Genomic DNA, 27,516 nt, shown 5'->3' with positions numbered 1-27,516 from the left:
GGGATCGACTGACCCCTGGTGGAGAGTTGATCTGGAGGAGCTGCTGCCTGTTTTTGAAGTTTATATACTCAACAGAGCAGGCTGCTGTGGAGACAGATTAAGCGGATTTGAGATAAGAGTGGGTAAATACAACTTAATAACACGCGGTCTTCAAACTTATTTTAAAATAATAGTTTGATATGGCTAAACATCAATTCAACCGAGTACAACCAGGCTGCTCCACTGATTTATTTTAAGTTAAAATAGATAATGCGCATTTATTAGGTCGTATATATATTTACTACAACAGAAAAGAAAATGTTTAACCTTAGAAACATAAAACCTCTGCACCTCTGTTGAACAACACCTTAGGGCACGTTCATATGGAGAAAAGTTGTCCCTGGCAAAAGGGTTACCCTTTATACCGAGCCACCTTGGGCAAGAGAGCTTTTCATACAGTCATGTCGTTTTAAATTGCAGCGAAGCGTTTACGTGAGAAAGTTGGCTCGGGGGATAGGGTGACCATGGGTGGAGGGTAACTCGCTTTAAAGGTAGGGGTGAGCCAACTTTCACCCATTGTAAACACTTTGGCTCTTTTTGACTCACCTACCAGGGACAGGTCTGGATATAAGAGCACGCATGAAACCGGGAGGGCACATCTTTGGCTCGGTTGACAGGGCAACATCTCTCATTTAAACACTCGTCAAATCCTGGCTCTTGGAAGAGGGTAACCCTCCTACCAGAGACAACCTTTCTTCGTATAAAGCGGCCTATAGCTGTTCTTTAGAAGCCTATTTTATCGTATTTATTTTTCTAAAGGAAATGAAGCCGCAAGTGGAGGATTGAATAATCACCTTTGTGCAAGTAATCTAAGTGTCCCACAGGACAAAGGAAAGTATTTTCGGTGCAGCCCCACAGTTTATGGAAGATATGTACACATACGGATACCAGGAGCTAAGAAAATATTGACGCTTTGTGAAGTTGAAGTTTACTCCACACCTGCAAGAAGTAAGTTAATTTACCTTTACACAAAATCCCAAAGATTTATTTAAGCAAGGATGCTAAACAGACGTTGGTATTTTGTTAAGGACGCGTTTGTTTAGTAGTTGAGAGGGTTCACAAATACAAATTTACACGCCAGTAGTAACGACAATAAAGAAGATTGATCGCTGTTAAATGTAAACCCCAGAGATTTTGGTCCACATTCGAGCAATCGCCAAATATCACAGGGGACCAAATTTTGGATTTTCCAATAACTCTAATTTCTTTTGTCGAATTAAAGTTACTGAAATAGACAAATCATAACTAAAATATATGGAAAAGTGTCGCAGATTAATTTTTATAGCACAACTTAAATAAAGCGCGCGCTCTGATTGGTAAATATAGAGTCTACTAATTGTTAATTGGTGGAAGCTGACGAATACCTTCAACTTTAGGTTGCACGCTGATGTGACAGGACATGGCACAAGCGATCAACCCATAAAGAAAAGAAAGTGAACCTAATACACGATTTTTTTTTTTTAATTTGTCTTCCATTTTGTACCAGTGAATTTGATAAGTTACATAAATACGTTCCTTCATAATACTGAAAGACTGTGTTAACTGAAGTCAAGCTTAGTTTGAGGTCGCAACATTCTAAGGGATACTCCTTTCAACAAAGGGTGTGGGGATGCGTCGTTGCTTTAAACCTGTCGTAAGAAAACAATGGATTAAATGTTTTAAACTTTTTTCTGGAAGATCTTGCCTTAAATCAGCCTGCCATTCAGTCTTCTACGCGTTCCATCCAGAGCTGGAAATGCAGTAGATGGAAATAGGTATCGTACCTGTGCTGTTACAAGAACCCAGCAAGACCCCTGGTGGATGGTGGACTTGGGATCATCTCTGCCTGTGGCTCGGATCTCCATCCAATTTTTATACGATCAACGGGGCCGATATGAGATCAGGATCGGTGAGTTCAGGGCTTTATAGAGAAATGCATTCTTATTCCAAAGTCCGTAATTTTACGTGTGATTTGCTAAAAATAAAACATGACACAAACGAGGTAAATATACAGGGCAGGAAAACAAATGAAAAAATTAATACAGCAAGTGAAAAAAAAAACGAAAAAAAAAAAACGAAATTAACAAGATTGCTGCGGCTATCATGACGACATAAAACACTGACAACTCAGCTTTTAAAAGCGCAGAAAAGCGCTTAACAGGACATTAGAAATAATAGAAAAAAATGCACACGAAAATAGAACACGTAAAGCAACCCAAAAATAAGCGACGAAGCTAACTACAATAATTAATGTGCACGATACAATAAAAAAACAGGAAAATAAAGTACTCTAAAATGAAAAACAATTATTTTCCCGTATAGACGACGATAATTGCTGAGAGGTTGGCGTGTTAGTATAATATTCTGCCCTGGGTATTGTTATTCATGACATGTAGATAAGGTATGGGAAATCGCTCTGGCCTGGGACAAGCCCAAACCAGGCTTAGTAGATCACTAGGTAGTGACGGCCGAGACTTTAAACCCGGCTTCCTCGTAGGGAGGGTGGGCGGGTTGCCAACCGCTCGGTGCCGCGGACTAGAGTAGAGTGCACAATGAGGAGCACGTGTTTGCCTTTTATATAAATATTTGCATATCATTAATTCATCCCCAGGGCATTTATTACCAATTCAAATTGACTTTGAATAGCTTTTATGTGACAAATACTTTATGATTGTCACGCAAAACTGTTGAAAACTGAAAAGTCCGAGGAGGGCTTGATAATGTAGCAGGGAAGAGCACGGCTGATGAATTGAATTTCTGATTATTAATGAGGATTTATCTGTATAAATCCCTCCTGTCAGGGATTTATACAAATAAATACCTCAAACGTGGGATGTTTCTGTATTTTTTGTTAAACCTCTCATTATTATTCTAGGGTACGACTTATCTTTTCCTGACCAAATCAAACCCCTTGTCTGGACCCTCGGACGTACAAGCAAACTCATACCCCCACCATCGTACAAGGGGGGGAGTGGTTGGAACCCCTCCCCGGAGTTTTCGTTATATTAATGCGTAGCAAAATTATTTTTCACTGATCATCTCTACAAGATGACATAATTTTCATTGGCTGTGACGTCACTAGAGCCGCCATCTTGGATCCGCCATCTTGGATTTCGACATTTTCTAAGAAAGTCACAAAATAATGGAAATTGATGCAAAATCAAGCCAGAATGCTTATGGAGTGTAAAAATAAACAAATCTTGTACTTTTGTTTCAAAAACTGGAAAAAATACAGAAAAATGTTAAAAATGACCCTTTTTGGTAAGACCTGCTTGTATTTGTGGCATTGCCATGGCAACGTCAAGCATCTTGGACACATGGTTGACATATCAAAATTTCCGCAAAGGATGAATGAACAGCTACTGAAAGTTTCAGTATTGTATAGTAAATCGTTTTTTTCAAAATTTGGATAAACCTTATGGGGGGTGGCATCCACCCCAACCCCCTCCCCCCCCTGTACGTCCGAGGGTTAAACTTTACATTTCCAACGATTAAGTCTTGAAAGCAACATAAAACAAAACAATTTAAACCACAAAGGCAGCCCGAACCTTTTTTAGATTTAATTTTCCTCAAATTTAGAGTCTTTTGAAATTTAAAAGCCTTCTTCTGTTTCTAAATTCATTTAGGGAATATAAAATTCAAGAAAAAACAGAATCGACATAAGCGATTTGCTCGGTTGAATTTGTAGTTGCATATTCCCTCAGTTAAAAATTTTATTCTGCTTGATTATCCTGTTTGAAAACAACAACGCGCGTCTCATTATGGCATTCCTTAACGTTTCCTAACAACTTATCTGGAATTCGGTTCCGCTGAGAAGCTTTGGCCACAGTGACCATGTTCCTGTCGTTGGTTCAACTCTTCGTAAAATGTCCTTGCCGTTTCTCTGGAGGTTTTTCTTCGTACGTTATGGACACTGTACAAAACACACCAACCCGCTTGTTGCGAAAATCACACAGAGAATCATAAAATAAGTCAGATAAATACCTCGAACGTATGTATGTATATTAATACCTCCGTTCTCGGTATTTAACTCTTACATAAAAGTTGTCAAATACGAAAAATCGCTCGTAAAGAATTTTTTTGTAATGGGATATATGTAACCCAAATATTAAGTAGTGCTTATCAAAGCGAGAAATTTTTTTTTTTTTTTTTACAAATACTTATTGCATATTCATCTTTTAAAAATGTTCCACCATGAATATTATTTCGTCATGTTTTCGCTCAGAGCCGGTTACGGGATTGCAGATTTTGAGAGTAACTCAGGGTTGCTTTTTTTATCGGTATTTGCAACCATAATACTATTTCCTGAGAGCTTCGTTCTGAAGGCTGTGACTCCAGATTTTGAAAAGAGACGCACTTATCTCCACAAATTAATGTAATTCATGACGAAGAGACATGTGTTGCCGACCAAGGCCTTATTGTTCTTGCTTCCAGTGATATATTCAACAATTATTCCACGAACACAAGTTGGATATGAGATGATAGATAGTCCGCGTCTCGTTGGCTATAGCTATCGCTTATCCAACAAGTGCGAGTGGAATAATTGTTTTATTGAAAACGCCCAAAGAATTGCAATATTTGAGCTCTCCAGCTGTTTCGTTGACGTGTATCGGCTGCCATATATAATCATTGTGGTCCATGGTATATGAGCTCATTTACCATTGCCTGTTAACCAATCAAAGCTCAGGAATTGCAATATACCATTGCTAGTTTTTAATAAAGTTTATTATATTGTTGAGCAGGTGATGACAGTAAGCATGGAGGCATTTCAAACCCACGTTGTGGACGACTACATAACCTGAAAAGTGGAAGAACAGAACAGAAGATTGGTTGTCGTCCGAGACCCGTGGGTAGATTTGTTTCTATTAGATTCCCTGGTTTCAAGAGACTTTCCATCTGTGAGGTCAAAGTTTTTCCCATCAAATTTTCAAGAAATGGTAGGTAACTATTGACCAGCGTGGTAAAAGCTCACGAGATAACTAGTCATTTACAATAGAGAAAAAATGCAAATTTTATTGGCGATATAGTAATTTTTATGTGACAATTGAAATACTTATGACAAATATATTTGATCGTGTAGATGGCATAACAGTTATTTTTCAACAGTTCAAACTTAATCCCAGGACGTACAGGGCAATCCATCCCCCCCCCACCCCCACAGTGGTACAAGGCCTAAAAAAAGGAAAATTAAATAACACAAAATCAACCATTGTGCCTATGAAATGTAACCTTAAGCAAAGTATACAATAATGTCTTAAAAAATATAAAAAAAAAAACAGGAAAAATAAGAAAAAAATAAAAATGACTATTTTGGCCAGACATGCCTGTAATCATGATGTCACAATGACAACGTCAAATGTCATGGACACATAGTTGTCGTAACACAATTTCCGCAAGTAATGAATGAATAGCTACTGAAAGTTTTAGCATTTTAGAGTAATCCTATTTTCACAATTACGAAATGACCTTGGACAAACGAAACAGCTACTGAAAGCTTGAGCATCACAGAGTAAAACCATTTTTAAAATTACAAAAAACCTCGAGAGAACTGGCATTAACCTCTCCCTTTCCTTTTGTACGTTCGAGACCTAGTAAACTTTTCAAAACATTCAAGATTTTTTACAGTCCAAGGTTGATCCATCCAGATTAAAGTGATCGCATGGCACAGTGTACACGCTTAGCGTGGTAAAATAAGTATCCGGTGTTCTTCCATTTAAGAGTGCCAGGCGCAAGCAATTGGGGTGCAAGACAAACATTTCTCAGCCTCGTCGTCACGATTGGGTGATGATCCTCAAACAGGACGACTGAGGAGTGATAAGGGCGCCTGGTCGCCTATCAACAACAACAATTCTAAAGACTACCTGCAAATTAACCTGGGAGATGTGTTCTTCATTTGCGCTGTAGCTACTCAAGGAAATCCAATTTCCTTTGAGTGGACCACAAGTTACAAATTGCATTTATTACTCGTGGATTGGGTCGTCTACAAAGAAAACAACACAGAAAAGGTTTGTGAAAATAAAAAAATAATAATAAAAGCCTATAATAATAATAATAACAACTTTATTTAATGAGGGTTACACACTCATATACCTTTTACGTTTTACCGGAAGTATATAAGATAAGATATAAGATATGTTAATGCACTTTGTGCCAGCAGATACGCGAGTTAGCTATTTATAGATGGTTTTCTTTCGAACAAGTAGGCAATCGTGTTGTCTAATAACGAGCGCTTTTGATTCATCATATATCCTGTCAGCTCCTGGGTAGCATACAGCGCTTGCGATGATATCAGTTTGGCTCATAAAATATAAGTGGGAAATTTTTGCATCAAAGGCAGTTTTGCTTGTTTGCCGGTTTTGAACGTTTTGAGCACACTAATATACTAATCAAAAACCTTAATAGTTCATCAATACGGTAAAAATTTTAAACACCAACCAAACGTTTTCCACGTGTTGTCATCATCAGGGTATCCATATTTATTGCAGGTATTTACTGGCAATTCAAGAAGAAACGACATAATACAACATGTGCTTAAGGAACCTTCAAAGACGCAATTCGTTCGGTTTCAACCAATTACCTTTGTTAACCACAAGGCCCTCAGAGTAGAAGTGTATGGAACAAAGATACCCGGAGGTATGTTTTCCCCGGGGGGGACTCCCATATTAAAGGGACGGGGATGCTCGTCGGAAATTTTGAAAAGAACCCCTAAAAGAGACCAATCTGGGCGTGGCTCAAGCTATTTTAGACCCCTAAAAGATACCAAAATTCTGAGAAAAAAACTTATATTGGTATATTTCTTCGTGTGTAACCCTAAACGAGACCCTGACGGCTAAAAATATTGTCATTTTCTTGCATTTTCCCCAGAACACCCTAAGCGAGACCCAAAGTCCGAAATTTATACCCCTAAGCGAGACGACGAGCATCCCCGTCACTCTCATATGGGAGTCCCCCCCCGGGATGTTTTCTAAAGTCGCCGAGTGCAAGTTCGAGTTCTTCGACCATGTGAAAAGTCATTGTACAATAACCAAGATTCCGTGTGTGTTCTTATAGGTTTCGTGTCCGTTATCTATCTACTTGTGAGCGTGATCGCAGTTCGTTCATTGTTCAAGTTTTTGTGTGTAAGTTATGCAAAACTATATTCGGTCGTCGAGGACTAGTCCAGAATTAAAAAAAAAAAAAGAAGTTGCTCACGTTGAAGGACTTTTAACTTGCTTGGTGAAGTTCAAATAACACATTGAGGTGAATAAAGTTGTGCAAATTAATTGTCGTTTTTATTCAGTCCATCTTAAACGTTCTTTACATTATCCAAAGACGTTTTCGTAACTGAATTATTGCGGTTGTCAGTGAAATGCGAACTCTGAAATTCAAGATCCAACTAACGATTGCGTTTTTCGCTGCCGTCAATCATAATTATGGCGACAGCTAACGAACCATGAAAAACGGAAACAAACAAAAAGGATCGAAATATACCAATCACAACTGATAGACGTGACCTTTTGACCCGGTTGTAGAGAGCCCCTGTTTCCTGAGGGGTCCGCTAAGATGATTGACGGCAGCAAAAAGCGTAAACCGTTGATTGAGGATTGAATTTCAGAGTTCGCATTTCACTAAAAACCACAATAAAAAACCTACAATTCCTCAGAGATTATTATAAAGTGGAGTGAATCATTTTGACGTCTTTTTGACTTTATCATAGAGAATTACGCACAATAATATGGAAGGAGACGCTATTGTCAAAGACAGACAAAGTTCACATTTGACGCAGTTATTATCTTTTTAATAGGTTTACCTTTTCCTCCTGTCATTGAAAATCAGGAGAAGGAAATATCATTTCCTGATTTCAACTTGACATGGAGTCGTCCTTATAGCAATGGATATCCACTGACTATGTACACAGTATACTACAAAGAGATTCAATCACCAGTTAAAGAGAACGGTTGGTACCGTATCAACACTGCTGCCGTAACAAACACTCTGAGTGCACTGCCTCTTGAGTGTGACACAGAGTATGAGTTTGCGGTGTCCGCCTGGAATAAGATGGGAGAAGGTCTCATGTCACAGGCCTGGCAAACAAAGTCAGTTAAGGGTATGTTAACAATGTAGTTAATTGTTTAATGCCTGCATAATGAAAAGACTTTCAAAAGAGAGGCCTGAAAAGGGTAAAATGGGAACTATGTTTTGCCTATTTTTTTTTTTTTTCACTGGGAAAATGAGATTCGGGTTACTGGGACTGGGAATCACAAAAAATGGGGATAGGACTGGGATTTGGGCAAAATATAGACTGGGAAATGGCATTTGGACAAAAGTTGGGTTCGGAAATGGGATTTATAACCCCCCTTTAGAACCTCATCAAAAGCATAGCGTTGGATGGCAATTTTATGGCACAGTGTTTATCTTTGTATTAAGCTAGCGCTATGTTAAAGATTTCATAACAGTGATAAATGACACATCCAGCTAGTCAGAATTGTATCCGTCTCCCTTCTCCCTTGACCCCCTTACTTTCTATGTTGAAGAAACGAGGGTATGGAATTTACTACATAGTATAAAAGGTTAAGAAGATTCTTTAAAATAAGCCTCTAGCGATTGAACGTTTTGACAAATGTGAGATATATAAAAGAAATTTTAACATTTTTCAACCGAATCAACATTGACCTATTTTTGGTTTTGTGAAGGTTATCCAGTTATCGTAAACTGGACAAAGGAAGTGAATGGGAGTGCTGTTGTGGTCAAGTGGAAACCTTGTACTGCTTCTTTGTTCACTATCTACTACAGAGAAGTATTTTCGGAGATTGACAAAAGCCACTGGAACGGGACTAACGTGTCAGGACATGAAATTAAAAGCCTCTGGACCGCAGTTAACGTGTCAGGACATGATATTCGTTATAATCTTAACCTTAGCTGCCGCAAGGAGTATGAAATAGCGATGACAGCATGGAATTCTTCTGCAGAGACGCCATTAAATCACAGCAAAATGCGGAGAGTGGTAACATTAGGAGGTAATGACAATCCGGTATGCATACGTATGCGTATACGGAAACTAACAGCAAACGTTTGATCAAATCTTTGTTTTAATTCACAATTGAAATACCTTTGTGTGTGTAGCTGGCCTGTTTTCAATAATCATGTTCCTTTTGATGCCCTGACGACTTTGTAGAAATCATTCACAGCTGCATCTAAAACATTTGTTCGGTGATGTATACTATACGTACTATATACACAAAGGGGCATCCCTTAAAAATAAATTTATTTGTCAATCATGTGTTTATAGAAACTTTTAAGACGCCGCTCGTTAGGTTCTAAACAATTTAGACTAAGTAGGAATGTAAAATACATGTAAAACGTTTTGGGGAAGTTCAGTGCTTGACGAGTTCAAGCTGTCGATTTTTTCAAAAAAAAAAAACATTTCTTTATGTTCACACTATCATTAGGAAAAACTTTTGCAATTTTAACGTCCAATTTGTAGGCATAGGAGAGTAGGCATAGGAGATCATGCTAATTTACGAAACTTTATCGAAATGCTTATCGCAATTTTTTTTTTTTACGGTTCCCGAAATTCCTTAAGTGACTCAAGAGAGAGTAGAAACGAGAAAGCCAAGGCCTATGTCGTGTGGACAGATTAACTTCAATGTCTTTATCTATTCCAACTTACACTGGAGGTGTGTGTCGACCAGTGTTCAAGTTCAGTTGCGTTAACGGTAACTTGGTCGCAGGTCCTACCTCCCCCCACTGGCTAACGTTTCATTGTTTTGGATACATTTTCAATTTATGAAGAGCTTACTTTCTTTGCGTAAGAGTTGCTGTGCTTAGTTTGACATTAAAATGAATGTACGACTGTATTTGTTGTTGCTGTTATAAAATCAACTTACACTTAAACCTGTCATCATCTGTTCATTAACGGATATACTTACTGTGCTTTAGGTCAAAATATAGTAAAATCAGGAAATGTATCAAAGGGAAGAAGCAGAGTAGGTCACTGAATTCTTATTACATTTTGACGTCTTTTCTGCATCAACAGCTTAAATGAAAGAAGAGCCAAAATTGACTCCATGTACAATAGCACAGCAGAAGACGTTTTTGTAAAAGGGTGTTCCCATTTGATGCAATATTGTCTTTTCCATAGGTTTGCCTTCTCCTTCTGTCATTAAAAACAAAACGAAGAAAATATCATTTCCAGATTTCAACTTGTTGTGGAGTTCTCCTGATAACAATGGATGTCCACTTGTCATGTACACAGTATACTATAAGGCGATTCGATCACGAGATAAGGAGAACGTCTGGTATACTATCAACGCTACTGCTGTAGCAAACAGTCTCAGTACCTTACCACTTAATTGTGACACAGAATATGAATTTGCAGTGTCAGCGTGGAATGAGCTGGGAGAAGGTAACCTGTCTCAGCCCTGGCGCACAAAATCTGTCACAGGTATTCATGTAATTCTCTGTTACTGTCTCTACATTTTACTGTTTGTTCTTTTACGCTTCTTGTGTCCACATAAATGTGTACGCATCTCTTTGGTGTGCTGCTTCTTGCTTTCTCGCAGGTTTTTGTTTTTGTAAAAATTGAGATGCAGAACATCGAGGACCGCACTCTTGCAACTTGCCCTAGCGACAATCACACTATCAGCGGTTACAATTACCGTGGCTTCCATCTAAGCGTGAACACGTGCCGCCGAAACATGATCTGATTGGATATTAAACGAATGGAATGATTGGTCATCAAACGTTTGAAATTTGGTATACTTTTGTACCTAAAGAACAACACATTCCGGTTTTGAAATGGCGGAAAGATTGTATATAGAGACTTCCTCCAAAAAAATGATCCTGATCTTTGTCAACATGCATTTGCAGGTTCACTCGAATCACTTCTGGTGTAAAGTTTTGCCCTTACTCTGTATTTATGGTGAGCATTTTGAGTGCGAAAGTTCGTGTTATCAAATGTTTGACGATCAGTCATGCCATGTTTAATGCTCAACTAGATCATGTTTCGGCGGCACGTGTTCACGCTTAGATGGAAGTGACGGTACGCTACGTTGACGACACATTTACCGCCATACACACGAAATTGACACTTTTCACAACCACCTTAGGGAACGAACGTCGACATACAATTTACCAAAAAGATTTAAAGAAAAATTGAAAACTACCTTTTCTAGATTATTTGGTGGACTACAACAACAGCGAAGTACGAACCACTAGTGTACAGAAAAGTGACGCCTGCCGACAGACGAATCGTCCTTCAACTTGATCAATTCACACAATCATACGAATATAAAGACATTTATGAAATGAATGCGACTGGAGTGTGACACACCGAACAACTTATCCGACAAAAAAAGACACCTTGAATTTGTTTTCCAAAAAAACAACCATAGTGGATTTATTAGACGAAATACTCAACAAATTACTTAACTACCAAAACGAACAGACCTCTGACACTTTTTACTACAGAGGCTTAAACCTACCTTGAGAACACTCTGAGATCATCGCGAGGATCATTAACAACCCTACAGTATCCGAACCTATTTTTACATAAGATTTACTGACCAACGTAAAAGAAAGGCACTAACCTAGTGACAGACAAATACGGAGCGGATAACAAAACCCAACTATGTTCCGACTGCCAAGCTTCCAAAATGTGCGAGACTAGTAGAAACCTTTACTAAGGCTGTGTTTACACTTTGTGCCGGGCACGGTGTCCGAGTACGATTCTCGCTGGGCACTAATGTAAACATACTACCACGCCATAATTCTAGCACGGTATACGGTCTCGACCTTGTACTCGGGCAGTTAATGGTACTTGGGTACTTTGGTTTTCTGTGTGTGAACACGACGCTAGTTTTGCCGGTGCCCAGGTACCAGTGCTCGGGCACTAAGTGTGAACACGGCCTAAGACTGACAGGTACGTGGTAATTTCAGCAATGTATAAAAAAATGAGAATTTTTTTTCGAATTAACTAAGCCTTTAGTTAACATACGGTATGATATTTGTCAGATAAAATGTGACGAAGCAGTTGTTTACATTTTCCACTCAAACCACCACTGACCTAATTTTTTTTCCTTGTATAAGGTTACCCAATCATCATTAACCAGGCAAACGAAATGAAAGGGAGTGTTGTTGAAGTGAAGTGGAAGCCTTGTACTGCTTCGCTGTTTACAATCTACCAGAGAGAAATATTTTCAAAGACTGACAAAAGCCCGTGGAACGCAGTTAACGTGTCGGGACATAAAATTCGTTATGATCTTAACCTTAGCTGCCGCAAGGAGTATGAAATAGCGATAACCGCATGGAATTCCACTGCAGAGACGCCATTGCACCACAGCAAAATGTGGAGATTGAAAACATTAGGAGGTAATGACAAATAAGAGTGTTGCAGTTGATACGTTTTAAACACTCTCAGTTTATTTTAGCATCTTAGTTGCTGTCTTTGAAAAAAATCAACTATAGTAGTGCCATAACTGTTTGGCCGTTTCTGGGTGACACAGGGTTAGTTGCTGACTCGTCCCCAGTTGTCTTTTGAGTCCGTCTTAAGTCGACTGCTGAACAAGGAGGAAATCATTGGAAGGAAGGAGAGACTTGACCCTTCGCGTCTTGCAATTTTCGTATAAGAGACGACTGGGGACGAGTCAGAAGTTTGAAACGAATTATCCCAACTCAAGTGCGTGCTTTATCTCTTAAACTGGGGCCGAAACAGGCTTGAAACCGGGTATGACGCAGAAAAGAACTTTGAACCTAATACTTCCTTTTTGTATTTTTTCAAAGCCACATTGCGGTAATTTAGTTTGTTTAAGATTCCTGACTTTGTCAAACCACCATCGGTTTTTGTTGTTGTTGATGTTGTTGCAGGCAGACCGTCAACCACCAGTTATTAAAAACAAAGAAACTCAGGTACCTGGTTGTGATGTGAGCCTTAAATGGAGTCTCCCTGAAGACAATGGATGTCCGCTTACTATGTACACGATATACTACAGAGATCTTCAATCAAGTCATGACGATTCCTGGCATCAAGTCAATGTTACCGCGCTCACTAGATCGTTGCATCTCTCGTCTCTCAAGTGTAACACAGAATATGATTTTGCAGTGACTGCTTGGAATGAGCTGGGAGAAAGTGCCGCGTCACGCGGATGGCAAATAAAAACCTTTAGAGGTATGAGATGTTTTCCGAGAAGTGAAAATCGAACACTAAATTATAACTTAGGTTACCAGTGTCTGAACACAGCACCCTTTTTACAGTGCCAAAGAATCAGTGCTTGAGCAACAAGTTTAGACAAACCTTCCTAATTTAACCGTGAAACATTTTGAAAGTGAAACATTTTCTGGGGGATATTTTTTAGGTGGTATGCTAAACTCTATTGAAGGATCGTGGTAATCACTCAATTTTTTGGTTGGCTTTCTCAGATTTGACTCTTTATGCACGATTCTCAGCAGTGGGTCCCCATAAGGCCATTAACTGTACTGAACTTGATTGATAATTCATTCTTAAATTTCAGACACCAATTCTACAGGAAGAACAATCGGTATTGTTGTACCAGCGGTATGCGGGGCCCTTATTCTCATAGTTGTTGGAGTTGTCTGCTTCAGGGAGAGGAGAAAGAGGAAGAAACGACGTGGCCTCCAAGAAAAGGAGGTAGGGAAAAACATTTCTTAAATTTACACGCTTTCGCACTCGGTACAGATACAGAGGCAACGAATGCGTATCCAGGCACACTTTAACCCTTTTAAGCGTACAAGACTCGTTTTTGTTTTCACAAGAGCAATAACATATCCCAAGACTTTCGTTCCTTTATTTTAAGTTAATACTTAAAGTAATGCTAAAATACGAATTCTCTTTGGCAAGTGTTTTCCACTATCATGATCATTTACGCTCAAAATTTTTTCTTCGAAGTTCGTACTAACTAGCTACATTTACTTTTCTACTACAATTAATATCTACTGCTCGTCAGTGTCATCTCAGTCACTGTAGGATTGGAACTAAAAGACAAAACATTTTCAAATTTTGCAATAGTATTAATTTTTGTGGCAATGATTACACTTCAATTACCAGATGAGGCAAATTAAACTAGAAAGGTATAAGGAATAACTTATTTGAATTTCTCTGTTCCTTAGATCGAAATCCGACATCGTTCCCCTTCTCTTAGAGGAGACTCCGCCCCAGCGGGTGACATTTGTGGAAGAGCTGGGTCAAGGTGCCTTTGGTAAAGTTTACAAAGGAATTCTGAGAGATTCACCAAAAGTCGACGTATTTTTCAAGCCCAGGGAACAAAAAGTGGAAATTAAAGAAGGGAAAGTAGTCGCAATAAAAGTGTTACTTGGTGAGCAGAATCGTGACCAACAACAACGTATAATAAATAATTATCTCCTGACTTTTGAGAAAAACGCATTATGAAACAAACAAACAAAAAACATGTTTAATCTTATTGATTACAAATTTCTTAGAGCTGATTGATTTTTATAAGAAATGGTATAAATTCCCATGATCATGCTTTTACGAGACTTCAGTGAGCTGCACTCATCTCTCTCTGAATCACTTTAATTTAAATGTGACTTGAAGGTATACAAATTGATCACGGTTAATTCGTTGGCCTACTCGCCCGCACCTGAGACTACATTGAAACGCCATGAAGACTGTTAGGGGCTTCAGACTCTTAAGTTTGGGTTACGATGCATGGTTGGAGTAACTGCTGTGGTTCTTTTTCACTTTCTTTTTCCCAGTCGCTTCGTATTTCCCGGGCTGGTCACCGAAATTATGCTCTGCCTCTAAATGTTTGCTGCCCTACGTTTCTTCGTAATCGTTTTCTTGGTAGTGTGGACAACAAGCCTCTTTCTTCTGGTTTCCAGGAGCGTGTCCTTGATGAGTTTCTCTTCCGTTTTTTAATCTTTCTTTTTTGTTTTCCCTTTTTTATCTTAGAAAGGGCAGGCGAGGAAGGAAGAAATCAGCTTCTGCAGGAAATCGAGTTCATGAAGCAAATTGGTTCACACAGGAATGTCCTCAGCATGCTCGGTTACTGGGTTAAGTCTGAACCCATCATGTTAATCTTGGAATATGTTCCACACGGGGATCTTCTTCAGTGGCTTAGAAACAAACGACAACAGGTAGAGTTGTATGGCTGCTCCTTTGCCTTGCATTATTGAAATGTAAATAGTCCATTGGAATAATATAAATTTGATATTATTTTGGTATACTTAATAACAACGTAGGAAGTGGATTTTATGCTGTTTGTGCGGCACATTTTCTCTAATTTCAGATCAAGTGCAAGAACAGCATTAATGAGGCCGTTTTTGAAGCCGTGACAGAGTTTGCAGATTGTAACATGTCGGATACAGCTACTCCCTCAAAAATGTCAGAGGAGAAGGCCGTCAACAAGAAGGACGACAAAGCAGGTGAAGTTGAGAATACACAGGAAGCCGATAACCAGGATTCAACAGGTGCATCTCACCGTGCAATCCCAGTGGACGTAGAACCGTTTTGTGGAGAAAACCGATATGAACGATTGCCGTCAAATGGAAGTGATAATAGCTGCCTCGAAGGTATTGATGTGGTCTTTTCCGAAACATCTAGAGATGCATCTGGCGAACTTTGGTCAGTTGATAGGATTGGGGATGCGATTAGAATGAAGAAACGAGATAGTCAGAAGATAGACAAGGAAGAGAAAGTGGCTGAAAAAGTAATCCCAGTGTTTGATAGCGAAGAACGCAACATAGTAATTCCTGAAGCTTGCGCGCCATCTGAGCATGCAGAGATAATAACTAAGACGAAAGAGTTCAGTGAGCAGGGCGACACGAAGCGATTGGATGTGATCTTATTACGAAACGGGTGAAATCACTCGAGTGAGGGACTTGTTAGTTAGACATCGGACAAGTGACACAACTGAAAACGATTTGAACAAAAAATCAGATTATGAGCAAATGGAGGAAGCAAAAATAGAAGATGAAAAATTTCCATTCCTTGAGAGAGAAACACATAGCACGGCGATTCAAGATGCACGTGCTCAATCTGAGCCTACGGATAAGAAAATGCAAAACAGAGAGGAACAAAAGGAAGATGAAATGGAGATAAATGTGCCTAAGACAGATCAACATGGCAACGCCGAGGAGCTGGTCGACCTGTCTGCTAAGGATCTTCTCTGTTTTGCGTGGCAAATAGCAGAGGGAATGGTAAGTGCTAAGATAAAAACAACTTTGGGTCAATGGAAATATATGACATGTTAGGTATATGGTGCGATGGTGACAATTAGCGCAATCGTCTTTCGTTTTTCTCAGTTATTCTCTTGACCTCCACGTGGATTCTTTTAATAGAAAAGTTCACTATGTACTAGCACGCAGACGAAACTTATTAGTAAGCCATTGTCTCATATACTGTAGTCTATGACGCATACATAACATTATGACCTTAATCGTTACATTTTATCATAGAACCCTACCCTGAACTTAATATTGTTTCATTTTTGTGTAAACAGGAATACTTGGCCAGCAAAGGATTTGTCCATCGTGATCTGGCAGCTCGTAATGTTCTTCTTGGTGAAGACAAAGCAGTGAAGATTGCTGATTTTGGTCTGTTGCGTCACACCTATGGTGAAATATACGAGGTGAAGAAGACGAAAAGACTGCCCATCAAATGGACAGCGCCGGAAGCATTACAAAACGGCATGTACACTTCTAAAAGCGATGTGTAAGTTATGAGGCACTGAAGTATATGCATTTTACACGGCAGTTATTTATAGCGGAGCCCCATAATCATAGAAATAAGAGAACCATGCATTTGATTCCTCATGGTTATCATGGGTAGCGGCATGGTTCGTGGGTGCGTATAGCAGTTATCACAGCGAAGCCCCAAAATCAAAGACATACAGGAGCCATGCATTTGATTTTTCATGGTTCTCATGGTCATCATGGCTTGCGACATGGTTCGTGGGCTCGTGCGCTCTTCATCGATATCGCGCAACATGACAGTCATACTCCCGAAATAGGTTAACGTCAGCTTACAAATACATCGTACATCATTTTTTTTTTTGGTAAACTGACAGCGGTCAAACCAAGGTAACTGCTAACCAGTATCACACGACCATATCGCGGGGTAACGTGTAGAGCTCATCGACGTCAGGTGTTCTGAAGTTGACCACTGACCAGGTAATAATCTTTCTATTGAATTGTGGGCTCAAGTCCTAAGCCGCCCCCCCCCCCCCCCCCCCCCCCCCCCCTAGTACTTATTAACCAGTCCCTAATTTTCTCGATGGTCAGTAAATTCAGATTTAAATAAAGGAATAACCAGGAAGCTCCGCTTTTAGGCTTGGCTGAATCTCTAATTTGTTTTTTTTCTTTTGCCTCCTTTACTCAGGTGGTCGTTCGGTGTTCTTCTGTGGGAATTGAGCACCATGGGTAAGAAAAAACCAAACGTTGAAAACGTCTGGCCAATCCCAACAATCGTAGATCACGAAATGAACCAATTAGAAGTCAATTAAAAAACACGCGACCAGTGCCTGCTTATGATTCGTTGCAAAACAGCGTGTTTACCTTGATGGTTAAGACGATAACAAAGCTTAGTAGCAGCATCATCAAAACATGACATCTCATGTTAAAATTTAAAGTAACCTTATTAAAGTCATCTTGTTAAATTGTGGAAATCCAAACCTTTCTATCGTTCGCTAGAACCATTTATTGGTGCCAAACGTTGTCCGATTTGGTACACTCGATTAATTCGAAGTTAACTATAATCACGACCAAAGATTTACGTAACTTAAACTGATCAAGATCGAAACCGAGTAAAAGAGAAGCCTACATGCAACGAAAACGTGATTTGCCGAAATTTACATTATGATATTTCAAGGAAGAAACTAACGAAACTATGCCGCGTAATACAGCAAAAGAAACATAAAAATGCTATGTAATTTAATTTTCTCACGCAATTCTCTAATAATTTCATATTCTCGCGTGTACGTCTATCAACTGTTCAATTGAGAGGCTATAACTTTCTATAAGAAAACATTATTAAAACATACTAATATTATCTCAAAGCTAAGAGCACTTGCTGCTTTGATTTTTTGGCTTAAACATCTGCTGCTGGCTTGTTAAGGGTTGAGTCTTTTTTTTTATTTATTTATTTTTTTTATTGATCACTTGCAAACACACAAAAAAAACAAATAACGTATACAGTACAAACACTAAAGCACGTAAAATACAGCAAGAATAAAAAGTTGGGTTGAGTCTTACAGACCTGATGCTTTGTGGGTGGTGACACAAAATAAATTCTAGTCCTAGTCTACAGAGAAATTGTTAGAATAAAAATTCATTTTGGAACGAGGAGAATGGAGATTTGCTTTTGGAAAATCGAAAACGATAGGCGCAAGAGTTCATCTTAAATGCCTTCAAAAAAGTTTCGGTTTTACTAATGAATATTTATAGTAGATGAGTTCTTCGACTTAGCTTTACACTTGTATTCAATGCAACTTCAAAAACACCTATTCAGCCCCTTTAAAACAATCGTTATTCTTTCAATTAACATACCCGTGCTTTATATATAGGTGGGATCCCATATCCTGGAACAAGCAACAAGCAGTTATACAAGCTTCTTAAGACAGGATATCGCATGGAAAAACCAGACATATGTTCAGACGAGCTGTAAGTTTACTAACAATGCTTTTTCCTAACGTTAATATAAGTGAAAATCACATCACACAACTGTGATTATTGTTGTATTATTGTGTTTTAACCGGTTCCATGTTTTTAAGAAAATATTTTTATTTTTAACTTAACTATACATTATTTGTCACCGTAATACGTAAGAAAGGAAGCGTTGGTCGAGGGCAAAAATTCATAGTCATTATCCTGCACGAAAACACAACAAGGACGAACAGGATACTTGCCTATCCTACAGCCAATTAGACACTGTTCTTGAAACTAACGAGTGCCAACTAAAACCTGACACTAAGTACAATGAGAGGATATGAATGATTGCAAAAACCTTTCTAGGTCGGACTCGTTGCTAGCTATCATAATTGAAAATGGAAAGGAAACTCTGTATATTTTTGCATATTTGGCTTCAAGTACGTTATACATAATGCTCTTCATATTTTCACTTTCCGATAAGACCCTGTCTCATGAGCTTTTCTTTTCAATGTACACTGCTCACTAGACGTTTTGCGTAGTCAATTTTTGACTGTAACGGGTGCTGACAAAAGCCGTAAGATATAGAAAGAAATAAGAGTCAATATCAGCTATTAGTATTATTTCCAGAGGTGAATTCAATTCTGATTGGTCGAGAAGCTCGGACTATGTCGCAATATTCACCACGCTAGGCGGTGAATATTGCATCTGAAGGTTTGGCTACTAAGCCATGCCACGTTTGCCATCCAGGCCAGTGAACATGGCAGCATTTTCTGAATGAAAATTTCTCCCATTTAGAAGAAATCACTCCAAGTCATCGGATATTTGAAACATTGGAAATTTACTACCAAGGGTTTTGGACCGAAAATATTTTCAAGAGATGGTTTTCAAGGCGTTAGAATTGATCGTAAACATGGTGGTTTTGGAAATCGCACACGGCCATGTGCTCAGTCAGATCGACTGTCAAAACATTATTTAGTTCTCTTCTCTTCTGCTAGTAATTTGGTGAGGATTCGCACAATTTGCTCAGAAGTCACCAACATTTAAACAAAGGTACCAAATATGTATCTTTTTCGTAGTGTTTGTTTTGTTCCGTTTTATTGCTAAAACTTGAGTGTAAATTATGATTTCATTCGATGAATTAAACTTGTTTACAAGTATGCAAGCGAGCTTTTCTGTTTGTTGTTTTCATGTTTTCTATTGTTATTTTGCAGTTTTTTGATATTCACCTCTGAAAATTATACTTAATTCGTCTCGGGGATTATTCAACAATAATCACTGAGCCTGAAGCGAATAATTGTTAAATATACAAGTTAACTCCTATCAGATATGCAGTAATGTTAGACTGTTGGAAAGAGGACCCTGACGAGAGGCCATCATTTGAACAACTGATATCAACATTGGAGACCATGATGACAGCTGACACCCCTTACTGCGATTTCGGTAAACTGGATGAGACCAAGGCCTGTTATAGTGAGCTGGCACAAACTGACAGCGACCAATGAATGGGTGCATTTTGTTTAATATAGAATGCTTGCAAAAGATAGTTTGTTGGCATACTTTAAAAAAATAAAACCGGGCCCAAGTACCAGCTTGAGGAAAAAAGACCATTTTGATCTCCTGTTCCAGCCCCTCCCCCACCCCCCAGTAGGGGAATCTCATATGTAAGCAGGGACGGGCATGATTGCTCGAAAATTTGAATCAAACCCCTAAAGGAAACCAATCTTGGTGTGGCTCAAGCTTTTTTTGATCCCTAAATGATACAATCCTTTACGCCTGAACAGTCTAGATAGTCTTCCAACACATGCAACAGAGTTTCTCATTTATTCATGTGCAACCCAAAACGAGACCATTACGGTTAAAAGAACTGGCTATCTTTCCGGAAGACCCACAAATAAACAAAAATCCATAATTTATACCCCCTAAATGCGTTGGCGAGCAGTCCTTTTGCAAGTGGAAGTCTCCCCATCCCCCGAAGATGCAGATAGAACTTTGATGACGTTATATCATTGAACGTGTTAGAACTTTTAAAACATGGTGTGTTGAAAATGTCAACACAGTTGAAGTTAGGATTGTGAGGGATCTTTATTTGATTTTAGCAAACAGGTGTATTATGTAAATAGAGAACATTTACTGAAAAACACAAAAACATAGTCAAAGCAAACAACTACTAGAATTGTTCAAAAAGACTCGTGAGCGAGTCGTTAAGGAGGCTCGATGTGGTTTTTTAGCCCTAGGGTGGTCGTTTTGAAAATGAAAACTATCAAGGGGCCAATGTTCGATTTTTGCCAAAATTCACCATAATGATTAAATATGACCAAAGTTTAATTTGTTACGGGTCACTTAGTCACAAAGGTTACCATAGCAACGATTGTCGTTTTCTTTTGTTTTCAAACAAGGATGATTTTCTGGAAATCTAGATTGACAATTGTTATTTATTTTTTGATATGTTAAAGTACAGTGGATTGACTACCTGTAGACAAAATTTCAGAAAAAATCTGTAAGAGCGTTTTAGAGTTAATCAAGAACAAAGTTTTTTGTAACTTCTTGTAGTTTCCTACAATTGGCAGTCGATATATTTTAACAAATTAAAGCAAAAACTCCCTCGCTTTTAGTTAATGGTCTTTGATTGTGTAAGTATTTATATTCCATTTTGAATAACTGCGTTCAAATACTACGAAACAATTTAAAAGCCCCTATTTCACATTAAAACGGAATTTTTCTGAAAATTTCATTTTTGATTTACTTGAAAACGCTCTTACAGATTTTTCTAAAATTCCGTCAACAGTTAGTATCTTTAAAATATCAAAAAATGAATACCAAAAGTCAATCTAGATTTCGAGAAAATTAGGCTTGTTTGAAAACAAAAGGACGCAACAATTGTTGCTATGGTAACCTTTGTGACTAAGTGACCAGCAAAAAATTACACTTTAGTCATATTTGATCATTAAGGTGTATTTTGGCTAATATCGAACATTGGCTTCCTAGATAATTTTCATTTTCAAAACGACCACCCTAGGGTTAAAATAAACACATCGAGCCTCCTTAATTTCTAAGTTTACGTAATGTTTAATTAATGAGCAGCAGTGTTTTATCAAGTTTAAAACACGAGGCGCAGTCGACTGTTTTAAACTTGATAAAACACGAACTGCGAATTTATTTAACGGCTTAAAAATCTTCTGATGTAGATCAACTCATTCCAGTTGCACTAATATTTAGATTTGGGGCTATTTTGGCCTAGAAAATTGCACGTAAAGTTTAGCCGTGTCTTTATCAGATATAAAGACTCTCATTAAACATTAATTTCTTTTGTATTTTCTTTATGAATTATATGAGTATTTTTAAAAAGTGAATTGACCTGTTTTACATACCGTAATGATTCGATTTAGCGCCCTGGGCGCTTATTTACTTTTGGCTCCTAGAGGGGGGCGCTTATTCGAGACAGGGCGCTTATTCGGGACAGGGCGCTTATTTAGTTTTTCGAAAAACAACCAAATGTAATAGTTAGAAATTGTTAAAAGTACAGTTACTTTTAAAATAATTGTTCATTTTAGCAGTAAGTATATACATGAAATGTACGGTGAACGGTCAGAAGTTTGTCTAGTTGACGTCAATGACTTCAGTAGGGCCAGTTATCCACAATAGGGGCACTTATTAGAATAGGGGTGTTTATTAGAATGGGGGCGCTAATTAGAATGGGGGCGCTTATTGGAATAGGGGCGCTTATTTACAAAAACACATTCGAAGGGGGGCGCTTATTCGGAAGGGGGCGCTTATTGGAAGGAGGGCGCTAAATCGAATCATTACGGTAACGCAGTTTTTTGTAAGGACGTTATATCTCATCAATAAGCCATTTCCGTGATGCCAATTACCCCTGCTTCGAAACAAGTCCTTAAAAACTGAGTAACAATTACTTAGTTTACTAAAAAGGTATATTGACCTGCTCAACATAACGCAGTTTTTGTAGGGATTTATAGAAGGGCTTTCCACAAGTTGCTCGGCAACTTTTTGGCAACTTTCCATGTTTCGAGCAACTTTTTCCCCTTCGAGCAACTTTTTTCCTCTCGAGCAACTTGTTGCACTTTGAGCAATTTTCGAAGATTTACGAAGTTTTTCCGAAGATATTCGAAGAACATCTGAAGACGCTTCAACAAAACTCGTCAGCAAACATGACGTCATCGATATCTTCACGATTTTTCTCAGTTAAAGAAATTCTTGTTATTTAACAAATTTTCCCCTTATATGGTATATAGATACTCTTTTTGCCGCAAAATTGCGTTAAACTGCTTAAAAATCTCACCTTCAAAGGGAAATAAGCATATATTTAGAGAAATTATCTTGATTAGAAGTAGCGTTTTGGATTTTTTTGGAGCAACTTTCAAGCAACTTTTATTATCAGAAGCAACTTTTTTTGGCTTTTTGGAGCAACTTTTGAGCAACTTTTTGAAACATTACGGGCAACTTTTTGGGAAATCTCGAGCAACTTGTGGAAAGCCCTAATTTATAGTTTTCCTGTACGTTCTTTGTCTTGCAAATCAAACTCCTTTCCGTAAAAGACTATGCAACAGGATTCGTTCTGAAACAGAGGAAAAAGGGAACTCGGAAACGCATACGGCTTATTGAAGGTACAATGAAGAAATAGAAATGGTAATTAAAATGACAAAGTTATGAATTCAAGATATTGCAGAAATCATATTTAAGTTTCATTGTAGAAGCAAAACCCTTTTCAGGTAAAAAAAAAAAATATAGCCGTGACTGAAACTGAACCATGTGAGCTATTGATTAATTAGTTTGCGTGTTTACTGATGACAACACAACTGACGTTATTATAATGACGATCTTCATTATATTGTAGTAATTTAGGGAACTTTGTTCTATTACAGTCATTGGAGGTATTTATAAATTATTAATTGAAATGATAATACAGCTATATAAGACTTCATAAATTGTAATTTCACGATATTACAGACATTTAAGGTTCAGAGTAGAAGCAAACCTCTTGCCAGGTAAAAAAATCTATAATCATTTGACTAAAAGGAAGAAGTTTGCTTGTTTGTTCAGTACACTGTAGCTGACCTTGATTATATCGCAGAAATTTAAGGTACCAAAAACAAATAATCATAAACATAATTAACAGTTAAGGTTGTAGGCTCTTTGATTACATTCGAGTAATTGAAAATTCATTGTAGACAAAAATATATACTAGTTATGCAACGCTTTCGAGTGGTATACTATGGAATATCCCACGAGTCACTTGTATTTTCTCGGTATACACACGAGCCTTTAGGCGAGTGTGTATACCGAGAAAATACAAGTGACAAGTGGGATATTCCACAGTATACCACAAGAAAGTGTTGTGTAACTATTTTATACCATACCATAGAAAATACGCTTACTAAATTTCGTCGAAAATACAATCGCAGCGCACGATGGGAAGGTTGAGTTAAATACCGTCGAATATACAACGGCTTTCCTGTATTCTGATTGGCTGTATTTTCTATGGCATGGTATAAAATTATATAACCCATGTTAAGACTTGATTCCCCTGTGTGGAGAGGTACTCAGAGAGTTTTGGCTGGATGTGCAACTTAGATCTACAAATATCCAACCATCCCCACTCCAAAAGACTCCTATAAAACTCCTCTTTACTCCGGGGGCACCTCCTTAAAACTGAAATGTTCGCGTGGAAAAAGACTTAATATACTTCTATGCCGTGAAGGAAACTAAATTGAAACAACTCTTTGTGCGGCTAGCCAAAAAAGGATAATTTAAAATCACGCAATCAAAACGAAACAAAGCTACATTTTAAGAAAACAAAAAGGCAATTAAATGTTTCTAAGCGTTCTTTGTACAGCAACGTGACAAAAAGCCAGGAATTTGTTTGAATTCGCAGGCTAACCTGCCTGTTGAAGAAACGTCGACCCCCTGAAAGCACAAACCATTAACGATGCGGCCCAAATGTTATCTGGGAAATCGGAAAAAAAGTCGTCGTCGTCTGTGACAGAATGAACATTATAACAAGACAGGTTGCATTTATCATGCTCTTCAAACTCTCTAATAAAGAAAATATCTTGAATATAAATTTAAATGGCATACTGTATTACAAAGCTTATCAATGCCGTCTACCCAGAATCCCATTTGTTCTTATCGTTCATGGTTCATGCTTTTCACACGGTCAACGTTTCTTTAGTTTGGCGTAGTGCATTATTAGTGGGTCAGAAGACCGCATCTTTTGGCATTTTGGCCATCGTCCAAATAATATTACAAAAAAAAGGAACCAATAGTTTTCACGGAGTTAGCATTATCATCACATTTTGCAGATCACTAGATCTCACTACTGGGCTTGTATTTTTCCTTCCAAGTTTGCCCAAAAGCAATTATTCCCTTTGATTTGAAAGCAACAAGTTTTTTTTTCAAAGTCATCTCCACATAAAGTGACCCTTCTATCTTAAACTAGTAATACGTGACTCGCAGGGCCTCGCGAAGCTCTGGGTTGGGGAGGGGGGGGGGGGGGGTGTTATAAATAAGGAGTGGATTATTTGAAGTTGAACATTTATTGAATTGTACATATTCAATTTTCCACAGTAGGCGGAAAGATATATTTGTTAGAAATTTCAACGGGCATGGCCGCGACACCCTCGTTCCCAGGGTCTACTCCGCTTTGAAGATGGTGGCTTTTTCTGGTTCGTAAAGAGGTATAAAGCGTTGGGAAGCGCAGGCTATTTTCAAAATCATCGACAAATTATTGGATAGTCGCATTTTGGACATTTATTTGATGGCATTAAAAAAAAGAAGAAGAACGAACGGCAGGAGGATTCGAAGCCTCCGCCCGCGCGCCCCTGATGGCGATGAAAGATTTATAGCCTGAATAGGCGTTGAGGGAGTATTATGTGGAGATCAATGTTATTTTAATCCGAAAAGAAAAACGATAAAAATGAAAGGCTCAGAATTCGAAGTCACAAAAAAAAAAGAAAAAAAAGAAAAAAAAAGAAAAAAAAAAACCCTAGCCGGATTCGAACCCCCGACCTCAGTTCCGAAGATCTGATTTCAAGTTCGACGCCTTACCATTAGGCCACCAGCGCGCGGCGGCCGTGTGACGTCATTTCCGCCACACACCAAGCTCACAAATATATATATATATATATCTACCTTGATTTGATAAAAGGTGGCTATCGGGCTGTTAAGGAATGTATGGGGTTTCATTTTTTTTTTTTTTTTTTTTTTTTTTTTTAGGATACGGATAATTGTTCGGCTTTCTTTCAATGAAATGTCGCCCTGTCTAATGTAGTGACTTCAATCTTACTTTTTTTTCTCCCTCCCTGTCTCTCTCCCCCCCCCCCCCCCCCCCCACCGTCTCCCTACCCCTAGATTTACTTGTGGTTAGTCTAGCCCAGTCTCTAACTCCAACCCCTCTCTTTCATTTGAATTCTAGTTGCGCGCGCTAACTAGTAGAACAGTTGTGATCTATAGCTTTCCATTCTGCTGTCTAAAGGAAGTTTGCCGGAGGACATCATTAAGTCCTATGAAGGTGGAAGTCTAACGATTTGCAAGTTTTGCGTCGGCTGTTATTGTACCTTAGAACAAAGCTTTAACGGGTTGAACTCTTGACTCGGTATGTTTTGCTCAGTGGTACAAATAACGTTGTGCTTCCTTTAGACAGCAAAGGTCTTCAGCCACATCAACTAGGACTCGGAACTAGACTTTAGGGCTGATTTGAAGGCGGTCATGGCAATATTGGGCTTGAACTCTTCCTTGGCTGGAGACTTAGAAAAATTCTGTTGTAATGTCCGAGGGTATTGGTTCGCTTTTTAACGATTCTTCACATCCGGGGTATTACATTGTGAATAAGATGGAAAGGTTGCAAAGAGCGCAGCTGATGGTCGAAAGGGAATTTCTTGAAACCCTTATGTGAGTAGAATTCTCTTCATTTGATGATTATTTTGCCGTTTTGGCTCATTTGGCGATCAGCGCGTTTTGTGATTTGTCAGCGAGAAGCAATTCGATATGCGTGGTTTCCGGCCGTGAACTGACATGAAACATATCGAATTGTCTCGCTGAGTCATAAATTGTTTAGTTATTTATTCCCCAATTCCTTGAAAATGAATCGAACGTCGATGTAGAACGCCTGTTGATAGTTCATTTTAGACCATGCATGGATTTAGAAAGCTTCAGTTCAGCTCTCGCTCTAGCACTTTTTAAGTTGGTTTTTCAGTTGATATTATTTCATGTTGTAAACAAGTTAATTAAATTGTAGAATTCATAATTTGAACAAAATGCCGTAAATGCAGTCTTCTTGGTTCGAAAAGACATAAATTAGAGTAATCAACGTTCACCTCGAGCTAAAACTATCCCTCATTCAACGTTCTCTGCCGAAATATGGCTCAGAACTATAGTGTTGTGTCAAAATTCGGTAGACACCTTTTATCAAATCAAGGTAGATATATATATAGAAATATATATGACCGTAAACTCCACACGAGATTTCATCCCGCCTGATCCTTTTGAGGGACAAAATTATACACCCCGCTACGCTCGGCCTTCGCCTCGCTTCGCGAGGAATATGTACACACCTCGCATTATTGATATAGGATTAAATCAGTGAACCTTACAGTTGGCAAATATAAATGAAAGAGAATTTGGCGTCAACGTTAGTAAGCCAGTATATCTTTGCGCGTTTAAGTAGAATTTCATTTCTTTCATTCTGATCGGGGGTGTGCGGAAAGGGTCTCTCCTTGGAATTTTGGGCGGGGAGGGGTGCTGCCCAGTATTCGGAAACCTTTATTTCAGACCAACACGTTTTACTAAGCCATTTTCAGACCTGGCCGTTTGCGCATTCGAAGTAAGCAACCACACAGAATGATATGTTTTGGTTACTTTGTTTCCTGTCGTTTTCATTTGAAG

General features: G+C 38.5%; 1 protein-coding gene and 1 pseudogene across 2 annotated transcripts in view; both read left to right on the top strand.

The window, feature by feature from the left end:
* The first annotated feature begins 847 nt into the window (after positions 1–847).
* Positions 848–27,516, top strand: part of LOC144642197 (uncharacterized) — a 210,725-nt gene continuing 184,056 nt past the window's right edge. Inside the window, exons 1-7 of the mRNA XM_078501182.1 lie at positions 848–987; positions 1,717–1,927; positions 4,761–4,955; positions 5,737–6,023; positions 6,504–6,651; positions 7,802–8,104; positions 8,691–9,014. Of these exons, the coding sequence (XP_078357308.1) occupies positions 1,840–1,927; positions 4,761–4,955; positions 5,737–6,023; positions 6,504–6,651; positions 7,802–8,104; positions 8,691–9,014 (1,345 nt within the window). The 5' untranslated portion in view covers positions 848–987; positions 1,717–1,839. The remainder of the gene's footprint in view (positions 988–1,716; positions 1,928–4,760; positions 4,956–5,736; positions 6,024–6,503; positions 6,652–7,801; positions 8,105–8,690; positions 9,015–27,516) is intronic.
* Positions 9,644–22,325, top strand: LOC144637019 (uncharacterized; annotated as a pseudogene). Its single transcript, XR_013568295.1, has 13 exons — positions 9,644–9,713; positions 10,139–10,402; positions 12,085–12,366; positions 12,866–13,162; positions 13,506–13,642; positions 14,060–14,064; positions 14,122–14,327; positions 14,924–15,108; positions 15,261–16,170; positions 16,473–16,684; positions 17,351–17,391; positions 18,534–18,630; positions 19,943–22,325. The product of XR_013568295.1 is annotated as an uncharacterized LOC144637019 (transcript).

Source organism: Oculina patagonica, chromosome 1 (assembly GCF_052425735.1).
Source record: "Oculina patagonica isolate OP01 chromosome 1, crgOcupat, whole genome shotgun sequence".
Taxonomy (NCBI): Eukaryota; Metazoa; Cnidaria; class Anthozoa; order Scleractinia; family Oculinidae; genus Oculina; species Oculina patagonica.
This window is presented reverse-complemented; position numbering and strand designations above follow the sequence as displayed.